The sequence below is a fragment of the Tupaia chinensis genome, unplaced genomic scaffold (genome assembly GCF_000334495.1).
Source record: "Tupaia chinensis unplaced genomic scaffold, TupChi_1.0 Scaffold146860_1, whole genome shotgun sequence".
Taxonomy (NCBI): domain Eukaryota; kingdom Metazoa; phylum Chordata; class Mammalia; order Scandentia; family Tupaiidae; genus Tupaia; species Tupaia belangeri.
This window is the reverse complement of record NW_006206713.1, coordinates 5,988-18,446: the sequence shown is the minus strand read 5'-3', so window position 1 is coordinate 18,446 and position 12,459 is coordinate 5,988. Positions and strand designations below refer to the sequence as shown.

The 12,459-nt window shown below is 47.1% G+C and overlaps 1 protein-coding gene across 1 annotated transcript; it reads right to left on the bottom strand.

Moving 5' to 3' along the window:
- Window positions 1-7,116: 7,116 nt before the first annotated feature.
- Window positions 7,117-11,168, bottom strand: LOC102476077 (uncharacterized protein CXorf49 homolog). Its single transcript, XM_006169198.1, has 6 exons — window positions 11,017-11,168; window positions 9,731-10,645; window positions 8,978-9,119; window positions 8,379-8,455; window positions 8,078-8,123; window positions 7,117-7,157 (listed from the first exon to the last, which is right to left on the bottom strand). Exons 1-6 carry the CDS (start codon window positions 11,032-11,034, stop codon window positions 7,117-7,119), a joined length of 1,239 nt encoding a protein of 412 aa, XP_006169260.1. The 5' UTR covers window positions 11,035-11,168.
- Between the last annotated feature and the right edge of the window lie 1,291 nt (window positions 11,169-12,459).

The following is a 12,459-nucleotide window of genomic DNA, read 5'->3' as shown; positions in this document are numbered from 1 at the left end:
CAATAACATGAATTTTAACATATAGATAGGTTCTTGTAACCACTGCTATAATCAGGATTCAAAACAGTCCCATCATCTCCAAATCTGCCTCAATCTGCCCCTTTTCTGTCAAACTATCTTCCCCATCCTGAGCCTCTGACAAATGGTTATATTTTTTCCAACCTATCTCTTTTCACTCAGTAGAATTCATTTACAATTCATCCAGTTGTTGCATGTATTAATAGTTCCTTCCTTTATATAGTTAAATAGTATTCCATTATATAGATGTATGATTTATACTAATTTCATTGTTGGAAAAAAATCTCGAGTACTTTCAGTTTTGGGTGATTATGAATAAAGTTGTTATAAACATTCATACACAAGATTTTCAGTGAACTTAAGTTTTCATTTTTCTAGTGTAAACATCAGGAGTATGCTTGTTAGGGTATATTACAAAATGTATTTTCAGTGTTACAAGAAATGACAAACTTTTCCAGAGTGGATGTATCATTCTGCAGTCCATTCATCAATATATAGGATCTCACATGGTGACCAAGGTTTGAGTCCTAGGCCTGGTCAACCTGAATCACTCCAACTGTTTGTACAACTGCGCAAGATTCAACAAGCTGGAGGATTGGAAGAGGGAGTTCATAGTGTCTAGATATGGTGGAGGGTGCTTATCTCTGTCTGCCTGCATGTGTCTCTCACTGACCCTGACCTCTGTGCATACAGACTCTATCATAAAAGAAAAAAATAATTAGAAATAAAAATTATTGGGTCATCAGAAAAGTCATTATGTATTTTCTATGCAAAAATGCATCATAACATTTCCAATGACCCAATAGGTAAAGAAAGGAAACTGTTTTTGTTTTTGTTGTTGTTGTTTGTTTGTTTGTTTTTAAAGCCGGCAGTCCTGGACCCAGTGACTTAAAACTCATACGAGGTGTGTGTGTGTGCATGCCCAAAATCCCAAAAGGAGAATGGAGGAGAAGGGATTGCAATGTGGCCATCCCCTCTCCAGAGGGCAATTTCTCACTTTCTGTCTCTCTGTCTCTCTAGCAAGCACATGCACCCTATAGCAAAAACCTCTCAAAAAAACAAAAACAAAGACAAAAACAACTTAAGTTTTTAGAATAATCTCTGATTCCATACCCTGCCTTCTGGCACACTGGAGTGAGGGTTGGGCCAGGGCTTTGCTGGAGTAGCCCACACAACAGTCCTCACAGGTTGGAGTCTTCTGCCTGCAGCCCTCCCTGGCTGGCATTGCACAGTGCTGGCTTTACCATTCTGGGGTCTCAGGGGCAGATCAACTCTTGTGGTTTCACTAGGCATTGCCCTAGTGGGAACTTTCTGCAGTGGCTCCACCTTTGTAGCAAGTCTCTGTCTGGGCCCCAAACCTGTCAGCATCCTAAATCTAGGTGAAGGAAGCTGTGTCTCCACAGTTCTTACATTTTGGAAGCCTGCACAATTATCACTATGTGGACATCACCAAGATTTACTGGGTTTTGCCCTCCAGAGCTGCACCCCAAGCCGCTATGTCAGCTTGTGCCATTGCAGGGGTAGACAAGGAGTGCGGCACCAGAATGCAGGAGCAGATACGTGAAGTGGCAAAGGGCAGTGAAAGATGAGATCCCTAAACCTCTGTTTTTGAAGTTTTTCTTCCTTCAAGTTTCTAATGCTTAGATCTATGCCTTTTGGGGAGGCCATTGTCTTGCCTATTGTCTTGATCAATAGCACCTGCTTTCTTCCATCCATATTAATCTCCTTTCCAAATGGTCACTTGGCTGCATCTTTGGTTTTCTCTCCCAAGTATGCCTTTTCATTCTTTTTCTTTTTTCCAAGTTTTTTGCCATAGGCCACATGTGCTCGCTGGAGAGAGACAGAGAGAGGGTAGTGAGAAATCACTCCCCAGAGGGATGGCCACACCACAATCCCTCCTCAATTCTCCTCTTGGGATTTTGGGCATGTACACACATGTGCCCAGCATGATTTTTAAATTGCTGAGTCCAAGGCTCAAACTGCGGTCGGCCATGTGGGAGTCCAGCACCTTAACCACCATGCCACCAGCCCTACCTTTTAAATCTTTATGTGACTCAGCTAGGGAATTTTTCAAATCTCTATGTTCTGCTTTCCTTTCTGTCTTTAAATAATTTCTCTCTTCTATATATTACTTAACAATTAATGAAAGCTACACAATTCCCTGAATGCTTGTTGCTTCGACATTTCTTCTGGCAGATATTCTAGTCCATTGCTCTTAAGGTTTGCCTTCCACAAAACCCTTAATCATGGACACAATTCAGCCAAGTTCTTTTCCCATTTTAACCCAAGGATGGTTCATCCTCCAGTTTCCAATACCTTGTTCTTCTTTTTTTTTTTTTTGAGACTTCATCAGAATAGTCCTTGCTTTCTATATTTTTACCAGGATTCTTGCCAAGACCATGGAAGAATCTCTGAGAAAATTTAAACTCTCCTGATAGCCATTCTCTTTTGAGCCCTAAACAAAATGGAAACTAAGCAAAAGAAAAGAAAGAATAAAAATTAGAGATGAAATCAATGAAACTGAAAACAAAATAATAGAGAATATGAACAAAATCAAAATCTGGTTCTTCAAAAAAATTAGTAAGATCAACAGGCCTGTCATCAAGATAACTAAGAAAAAGACAGAAGATACAAATTATCAATAATCAGAGGGAACATCACAATAAATCCCAAGGACATTGAAAAGATAATAAAGGTTGGGGACCAGCAGATGGTGTGGTGGTTAAGGCACTGGACACTCCCACATGGCTGACCAGGGTTCAAGTTCTGAATCTGGTGGCCTACTTTCTCATTTTCTCTCTCTCACTCTCACCCTCTGTCTCTCTCTGGTCAAATTAAAAAATAAACGAATGAATAAATAAAATAAAATAAATAATTTTTAAAAAAGAAAAGATAATAAAGACTATTGTGACCAACACTATGTCCACATATTTGATAAACTTCAATAAACACCCATTCCTTGAAAGAAACAACCTGACAATATTCACACAAGAAGAAATAGACAATCTAAGTGGATACATAGATATTAAAGAAATCAAATTAGCAATTAATAACCTTCCAAAAGAGAAAATACCAGGCTCAACTGGATTAATGTGTGAATTCTACCACATAATTAAGGAATAAACTATATCAATTCTCTACGATCTCTTCCCAAAGATAAAACTAGAGGGGCTAGTCCCTAACTCGTTTGATGATGCCATCATTACCATAATTTGAACTCCAAATATACATTACAAGAAAAGACAACTAACAGACTCTTCTGAATGTAGTTGTTAATCTTCAACATAATATTAGCAAATAAAATTCAACAATGTATAAAAAGAATTATACACCACAGCCTATCAAGGTTTATCCCAGGTATATAAGGTTGGTTTAACAATCAAAAATGAAGTTATACAACCCATTGATTCAATAGGTTAAAGACAAAAAAAATCACATCATCATATCAATTGATGCAGAAAACATTTGATAACATCCAACACCCAACCATGATAAAAAAAAAAAAAACTTTCAGAAAACTAATAGAAAGACACCTTCAACTTGATAAAGAATATGTGCAGGGGCCAACAGGTGGTGTACTGGTCAAAGTACTGGATTCCCACACTCCCACATGGTTGGCCACAGTTTGAGTCCTAGACCTGGAGGCTTGAAAATCACGCCAGGTGCGTGTGCATGCCTGCCCAAAATTCCAGGAAGAGAATGGAGGAGAAGGGATTGGGCGTGGCCATCCCCCCAGGGGGTGATTTCTCACCCTTTCACTGTCTCTCTCTGGTAAGCACATGCATTCTGTGGCAAAAACCTTTAAAAAAGTAAGAATATGTACCCAAAAAACCTACATCTTATGCATACTTAATAGTGAGAAACTCAAAACTCCCTGCTAAGATCAGGAAAAATTCAGTGTCATGACAAGTGAAAAGTCAGGGAAACCGTTTTAGTTTTAAGGACACTAAACAGAAATGAAATGGGATGTATGGTCATCGATTGGAAAGAAGATTTGTTTAGGAAGGCAGCTATGAAGAACATAAGAACATTATTGAGACAATCAAAAACTGTTTCCTGTGATCATACAGTAGAAAATTGTATCCATGTTCAATTTTCGGAGTGTGTTCATTGAAATAAGGTTTTCTAGGAGACCATTCTTTTTTGTGTGAGAGATTCATGCTGAAATATTTAGGTATGCTATATTAATATGTCTTCAAGTAATTCCAATGACTCACAAATTAAACACACATACAAACACACACATGAAGAGAAAGGAGAAGAATGAATGAAGGAATGAAGCAAATGCGAATAATGTTCACAACTAGCAAATCCAGTTGAACGTTCTTTGCAACTCTCCTGTAGATTAGAAATTTTAAAATAAAACTATCTGAGTTAAGGGCATATTATAAGTGGTATCATTCCAATCAATTTAAAAATGTACCAAAAGTTATTAAATTCTAGGGGGGAAAAAAAGACCACCAAACCAACAAATCAACCAGAACTTGTAAGAATTGACATACCAAGGCATAGCCAAACAGAACTTCCCAAGAATTCCCCTTCAGTCAAAATTAGACTAATGTCCAAGGTGGCAAAACCCCAAGTGCAAAGTGTCTGTCAAACATTTTCAGAACCAGCCTGCTATGTTATCCATCCCAGAAATAACCATTTGGTTCAGAGTCAAAGCCTTCACCTAAGGAATCAAGCCCATCTTTTCAACTGAGGGGTTAGAGTGGGTGGTTTAAGTCCCCAATGATGTTCTTTCTTGACTCAGAGAGCTAAGATTTTCCTACCACATACATGGTAGTGTGTCTCCCTGAGCTTGTGCCACAGGACTGAGAAGGGAGACAGTGAGAATGTGGGTGAAGTGTGGTCCCCAGCCTGACTGACTCTCCAGTGGAGTTCCTCTTTCCTGTTTTCCACCCCACTCATGTTTCCCTTAACTCATGTCCTGGCAGTCTCACATGGGAGCTTCTTGCTTCCAAGATAAGGCATATCCCAGTTACTTGAGGTGGTCAGTTTCCCATTATCCTTCCATTGACACACACAGGATTCTTGAGGCATCACATTCATCCCAGAGGAGGAGCAAGAGTGTAGTCCAGCAACTCCAACCTGTTGACCTGACATGGATGTGGTGACTTCCATGTCATCCTGCTCCATGCTCTTCCATTTTTCAGATGTGAACAACATCTCAAAGGTAAACCCCACCCCTTGCTTTGCTTATTCCGCCCTTATGGATTCTTGACCACTGTGACTCCCTTCACTTCCTAACAGTCTTTCTCTTTTGAAGAAGATCATCCCTGTTTGGTGACGAGAGTCCCCCAGGTAGGTTGATACACTCCCACCACATTACACTCACACTAACCTTGAGTGTTATATCCTCATTTGTCCCCACTTTGCCAAGAAAACACCAAGTCTCACAGGACCAGGAGCTGCCAGAGCCTGCATTTCCTGAACTCCACCATGATCTGACTTGGTCTCAGGCCCACCCAGTGCTGGGTCCTGACTAAAGGAAGGAGAAACTGGAGCATAGAACAGAGACAAAAATCTCATGTGACCTGAAGAGGTAGCCCAGAATATGGAGCTGAAACACAGAAATATCACCTATAGGAAAACTGGAGTCTTGGGTGTGGTCAAATCATAAAAGATAAGATCTAAGGATACTCAGACCCAATATCCACGCTGGTCCTAGAAGCTACCTGGCCATTTTCAAATCAAGGGTTTGGACTCAAGGACCTGCAGCAGGGAGATTGGCAGGCTGTGCATGTGAAGGCTGAGGTGCTCTGTTTCCTGTATCATTAATTCTAGCTGCTGGTGGGGGGCTTCCACCAGGTTGGCCCAGAGGCATTAGAACACACATACTCCCACCTCCCTCAGCCTTCCTTTTGCCCAGTCACATTACCCACTGGGATGTGACTTCTACCTCCAACACTCTGACTAACCCAGAGAGACCTGAAAGGTTTTGGTAACTGAGTTTCAAAGGTGAGGGTTAAAGAGGAACTGAGGATGATGCCGTTTTCCACTGACTTGTCCCTGAGTGTGGTTGCACCAGAGAAAGGACTCTGGAAAGAGGACAGAACCAAGGAAAGAGAAGATGAGCTCAACTCTATTTATTTAAAGTTTGTTTCCCCCCATGGGATACGTGAACTTGCTGGGGAGAGAGGGAGAGGGAGAGAGTGGGAGAGAGAGAGTGAGATAGAGAGAAAAATCACCCCTCCTGGAGGGATGCCCAGGCCACAATCCCTCTCCTTCATCCTCCTCTAGGAATTTTGGGCCCACACACACACAAACATTTGGTGTGATTTTCAAGTTGTGGGTCCACCGTGTGGGAGTCAAATGCCTTAACCAGCACAGCAAATGACGGCTCCTCAAGTGTGCTCTTTAATATCAGGTAAAACATCGTGCAGGAAAGAGCACTGCAAAAAGTCACAGGGGACGAGGACAATGACAGAAAAGGAGGCTTAGGGGAAACCAGGACCATGAACCCAAGGATGAAAGAGGGACTAGAGCTCTGCAAGGGGATTATGAGTTGCTGCTGAACAGAGGGGGGAATAGCAGTGAAGAATGGGACAAAGAGACCCCCAACCAGGAGGGAATAGGAACAGGGTGTAGGACATGTGGATAAAATGCTAGTAAGTCCAGACAGAGCCCACAGAACCCAGACCAGAGCACTGTAGTGAGCCTGAGTGTGGTGCTCCTGCTCAGGGGCTGGCTCAGACTCCCCGCAAGGAGAGGCCCACCCCAGAATGCCAGGGCATTGCTCTTAAAATGCTCTCTCTCCTCCCTCTTCTGCACCCCCTCCTCCTTGAAAAATCCCAACACACACACACACACAAACACACATAGCAGATCAGAGAACACAAGACAAATTTTAATTTGCATGTGCTGTGAACTGGGGTGAGAAAGGGAAAACGCAGGGCAAAGGAGGAAGCCCAGGCTGAATGGGAGACCAGGGAAGCAGCTTGGCCACAGCTGATGGCTCTCAAGAAAATGTCTTGCAGGAAAATGCTGGTTTTGATCTGTGAAAGACAGCAGTCAGGGATGGGCCACCAGTGGAGTAGACCACAGGCCTGCAAACCCACCAAGACTGAGGGAAGGGCATGGGATGTGTAACTCACCTCAGAGGGCCTGGAACTTGTCAAGTAGGGACTGCATGACGGCTGAAACAGAGGCACAACGGGAACTCCTGACACGGGGACACAGAAATCCATCCCCTGCTCTGTGGAGAACTGCCTAACCCTGCAACCCCTCCAGCCCTTGTCCAAACATCTCAGGAAGGCCTCGCCCACCCATCACCAGATTCAGTGGGGAAATGTCTTCTAAAGGGAAACAAGGTGTACCGACCAGCAGTTTTCAAATGTTGGGGCACATCAGAACCATCCACTAAAACAAATGAGCAAATAGTCCCACAATGATGATGAAAACCAAACAAGCCACACCAAGCAGCACATGGAGGGGAAAGAAATGCAGTATCTCTCACTGTCCTGAGACAAGCGAATCTCTGTGAGTCGCCGTCAAAGTGAACCTGGCGTTCAGACACTGCACTTTCTGTCTGTGCACACCCCTGGCCACGAAGGCACTGGAGGCTCTGGGGGAAAAGGCCCGGTTCTCCTCCCACAGGGACGTTTGTCCCAGTGCTGCCACCTGCACCTGTGGCCCATCCCCACCCCACACTCCTGCACGGCTGGAGCTACGACTCACTCTCTGTCTTTCCAAAGAGCACACATGCCCTGCACCAAAAACCTATACAAAAATAAATAAATAAATAACCAAGGAAGTCACACCAAGCAGCAAGTTAAGGGGAAAGAAATGCAGTATCTCTCAATGTCCTGAGACAAGCGAATCTCTGTGAGTCGCCGTCAAAGTGAACCTGGCGTTCAGACACTGCACTTTCTGTCTGTGCACACCCCTGGCCATGAAGGCACTGGAGGCTCTGGGGGAAAAGGCCCGGTTCTCCTCCCACAGGGACGTTTGTCCCAGTGCTGCCACCTGCACCTGTGGCCCATCCCCACCCCACACTCCTGCACGGCTGGAGCTACGACTCAGTGGACTGGCCCTGCCCAGCCTGGGGTGGGCATACCTAGCTGCTCCTTCAGGTCGTCTCGTTCCTTCCGAAGGCTGACACACTACTCAGCAGACGCGGGATCAAAAGCAGTGATTAGTAATATTCTGGCCTGTCCCCTCCTGGCCCTCTGCCCCTTCCCCACCCAGGCCATCCACCCCCACATCCCAAGTCCTGTGGCTAGAATGGCATGGAACCCTCTATTGGCAGGGGTGCCCACTCTCTGTGCGGGTGGGACACAGGGGACACATAAGTCAGCGTAACCTGGATTCCACCACCTAGTTTGGACCTGCCCTTCTAGGAGGTGAGGGAGCATTACCCCAGGGCAACCCGGGGCCTCAGGTGGCTGCTGTTGCATTTCTGGTCCCGGGAGGGACACAGATGGCTCCTGGTTGCCTGTAAGAGAACACAAAATCCAGCTTCTGAGCCTCAGTCTCAGGGGAAAGGGCCCAGCTAGATCCAACAACGCCTTTGCTGGCAATGGGTTGCCCTCACTTTGCCTGGCAATTCATCCCTCTTTGAGCTTGCCTTTTTGGGACTCCCAGTGTCAGCCCATCTGGGACTATGGTGTCCAAGGATTGTGGTCCTAGCAATGGACATTGGCAAGGCGGTAGACACAGGCACCCCTGGAAGAGCCATGTGGCTGACCAGGCATAACAAGGGGTAGGGTCTGTCCTACTAAAAGTCTAAGTTTTGTAGTTGGAGTTTAAGGCACAGCTACAGCTCACCCCGACTGTCCAAACCCCACTCAGGATAATGTGGTTTGAGGCCAGTGCTGCTGACACCCATTTCCCATGGGAGGACAGCCTGGGTAGGCAGAGAAGACAGGGGACACAGGTGAGCCCACAAAGTGATGGAGCTAGAAGGTTGCCTTTCCACCCCTCTCCCTTGCACTGCTACCAAACACACGAGACTCACCTGATGGTACAGGACTCCTGCGCCTGACTCCCTGGCTTAGGACCAAAGACTGTGCGTTTTCTGGAAATTCAGGTGCTCTGGCATTGGGGTCCCCACTTGTGACTTGTTCATGATGCATGCGTCGGCAGGTTGGCCTTGGCTTCTGTGTTGGATACCAAAAAGACAATAAGACAATTTCTCACTGAATTGGGCTGTGATAGGTATGTGCGTGTGTGTGTTTGTGTTTGTGTGTGTGTGTGTGTAGAGGCCGGAGTGAGGTGGGGTATAAGGAAGGGAATTCAGAGGTTAATGTCATTAGCACTTTTCCCTCAGTCAGCCCCAGGCCAGGAGGCAGGGCTGAGTCAGGGAGGACACCCGGGCTCCTGAGAAAACCCAGATCCCCCACAAGGCAGTCCTGGGGAAGAGCTAGGGAGGACGCCGGTGGTGGGTGAGTCTAGACACAGAAGCTTTGCAGCTCAGACTTCAAGGGGACTCTTGATCCAAATCAGCTGCCAGCCCTGCCTTCCATCCCAGCCCCTCTGGGGAAAAAGCCAAAAGTCTGCCACGTGTCCAGAACCATGCCTGGCCCATACCAAGTGCTCTCCTAATGTCTGCCCCTTATGAACTAGGATGACCCCCAACTTGACATCCTAGTGACCCTGGGCACCCGCCGTTCACCCTCCAGCAAGAGACAGAAATAACATGGGTAAAGATGTGTGTGCTGGGCAAGTGGAAAGGTGGGAGAGAGGAGGAGGGCAAGGGTAGCCTACTCACCTGGACCCCGGGGACCGCATCTCTATTTGGTTCATTAACTTCTCCCTTCACAGGCTGGGACACTCTCTTTCTCCTTGCCAAAGATTTCTTCCCAGTGCTGCTGGCCTTGGAGTGTCTGGGTCCCGAAGGGAGGCAGGGGTATTTCTTGGACTTCCCAAGCAGAGACACTCCAGTGACTGCAGGCAAACTGGGTGATTCCATGGGAGGTATCGAGCATCTCTGTCCCCACGAAGGAAAGATTCTCCCAGAGTCAACTGCTGAGGCACCCCCTGGAGTTTTCTTCTCCCGTGCCACCTTCTGCCTAGTAGGGCCCCGGGGAAGGCCTCCTGAAGCAGCAGTCCCGGAGTGGCTGGACTTGCTCCTTCCCTTTCCACTGCCCACATTTTGTGTTTTCTTGCAGGAGGGCATGGCCAGCTCTCTAATGGCCTGCCTTTCCTTGCCTGAAGTGAACCCTTGGGGAGCAAGAGTTGAGACAGGGCCTGGTTCATGGGATAAATTGTCCTCAACATTGTGTTTTGAATGTGATGTGTCTTCAGGTTCTTCGGAGCTGCTAGGCCACGCCTGGCCTCGCTGTTTGGTGAAAAAGCTCACTCTCATCACCTGGATGTCACTCTCATCAGATAACTCAGAATCAGAAAGCTGCCCGGCCTGGCTTTCTGAGGAGAGCTGCATGTCCTCCACGCTGACTTTTGACCTACTTCTAGGGTCTGTTTTCAGATCCCTCCAGTCTCCACCACCCTCAGGTCCGGTGATGGGGGACAGGGCAGCAGCCTGCCGTTGTTCTGCGCAGCTCTGGGCACGTGCGCCTCCACCACTGGGCCCTGCCTCTACATCCTCCCAAAGAGTGGTAACATCTGGACAGCTTTCTGGCGTCGGGAATCTGTGGAGGCCCCAGGCATCCCGTTTGGTCAGATGCTGCAGAATGGTGGCAAACTTGTCAGTACAGTGAGACATATTGTCCAGAGTGTCCCCACCCCACCACTGCCCCCATAAACCAGAGTCAGGCTGGCTTACATATTCTCATATCGCCCTACCTCCCGCCTCTCTTTTTCTGCTCATAACAGAATCAAAGCCCTCAGGGCCTCTCACATCCCCCTGCGAGACAGCCAGGCCCCCGTTGGCATCTGGCCACTTACCCTTGAAGTCTGTGATTCCCCCCCACCCCCGCTCTGCAGCACGCCCAATATCAAGGCTTCAAGCAGGTCCCTGCTGGAAACCCAGGCCGGCATAGGGGACGCCCACCCACTCCCTGCCTTCAAGTTGAAACTGCCTCCTCAAACAGACACCTCATCTGGGGAGCTCATGGCGTGTGTCCAGTCCTGGCCACGGGGTTCAGGGTTTTCGTCTTCCTTTCACGGCGTAGAGGCGGGCAGCGCTCAGGAGACTCCAGGACTTCGGGATGACTGTGGTAGTCACTAAGGGCACCAACAGTCAAAAAGGCCTCAAACGACAATGCGTGGCTTTCGCGCGCCTTTGACGCTGGCACCCCTGCCTTCTCATTGGTCCACCAAGTACCAACCAGTGCTCTTCTTGTTGGGAGGCACTGTGAGTATCTAACCAATAGGGAGCAGGGCTCCTGCTCGGTCTGGAAGCCGCTGGGTCCTCTGAATGTTCAGGAACCAGTCAGACAGTAGAGTCCTGGCCTTGGGGCTCTGGTTCCAACTCTGGGTGTCTCATTGCCTCTGGTCGCGCATGTACTTTCCTATGAGAGCCACGCTTCTGAGCCTCAGTTTCTCATCTGTGGAATGGGAGACGTACCTGTAGCTCAGAGAACTGTGAGAATTAAACTGAATGGTGGATGTGAAGCACCCCGCACAGAGAAGGTTTTGCAGTAAGCCTCTGTTCCACACCAAGATATCTCACCATCTGGTGGGAAAATGGGCAGGGATGCCAACAGTCAATAATCAGAAGTAGGCGCACTTTTTCCAGAATGGGCCAGATGGTAAATGTTTTATGATTTAGGAGCTGTGTGGACCATTTAGTAACTGATGGATCCCGATGATCAGAATCCAATTAGCATGTGGCTGTGAGCACATGCAAGCAACTATAGGCTGGTCAGTGTGGCAGGTTAGCAGGTAGAAACTGGCCCACCTCTCCCAGATCCCCCACTCTCCATTCCCCTCCAAGTTAATTCAAAGAAGCGGAAATTCCAAGAGAAACCAACACCACAAAAGATGAACACTATTGCTGATCCTGAAGATACAAACTGAAATCACAAATCAATTGTCATATGCCAAGTTTGCCACAATTGAGGAGCTTAACCATTCCAAGGCCAGTAGAGATTTTGCTGGGTGGTGGGAGGGGCAGCCATTTGTGAGGGTTATTTTGTGGAATCTGTGAAACACAAATTGTACATTTACTTTTCCTCATGATAGTCCTAGGTTAAAGTACGTACTGTTTGATCCAAGAAACAAGTGAGGAAACAGGCCTGAGAGGTTCGATGACTTGCCCAAGTACATTCAATATGTTGGTATAAGCAGCAAGATGGAAACCAGGAAGTCTGGCTCCACAGTCAGTGCTCTGAGCTGAAACTCCTCAAATTGAAAAGTGCCTGATCCTGGGACCAGCAGTTAGTGTAACAGCTATGTTGCTGGACTCCCATGTAGTCGACTGTGGTTTGAGTCCTGTACCCAGCGGCTTGAACTCACACTGGGCGTGTGTGCGTGTGTGCCTAGGATCCTGAGAAGAGAATGGAGGAGAAGGGATTGCAGCGTGGCCATCCCCCTTGG

What these genes read in the sequence shown, in the direction of transcription:
- LOC102476077 (XM_006169198.1), bottom strand. An exon ending in AGGCCCCGGGTTGCCCTGGG is followed by an intron (nt 8,124 to 8,378) that starts GTAATGCTCCCT and finishes TCTGCTGAGTAG; the next exon opens with TGTGTCAGCCTTCGGAAGGA. An exon ending in CGACCTGAAGGAGCAGCTAG is followed by an intron (nt 7,158 to 8,077) that starts GTATGCCCACCC and finishes CCTCTGTTTCAG; the next exon opens with CCGTCATGCAGTCCCTACTT.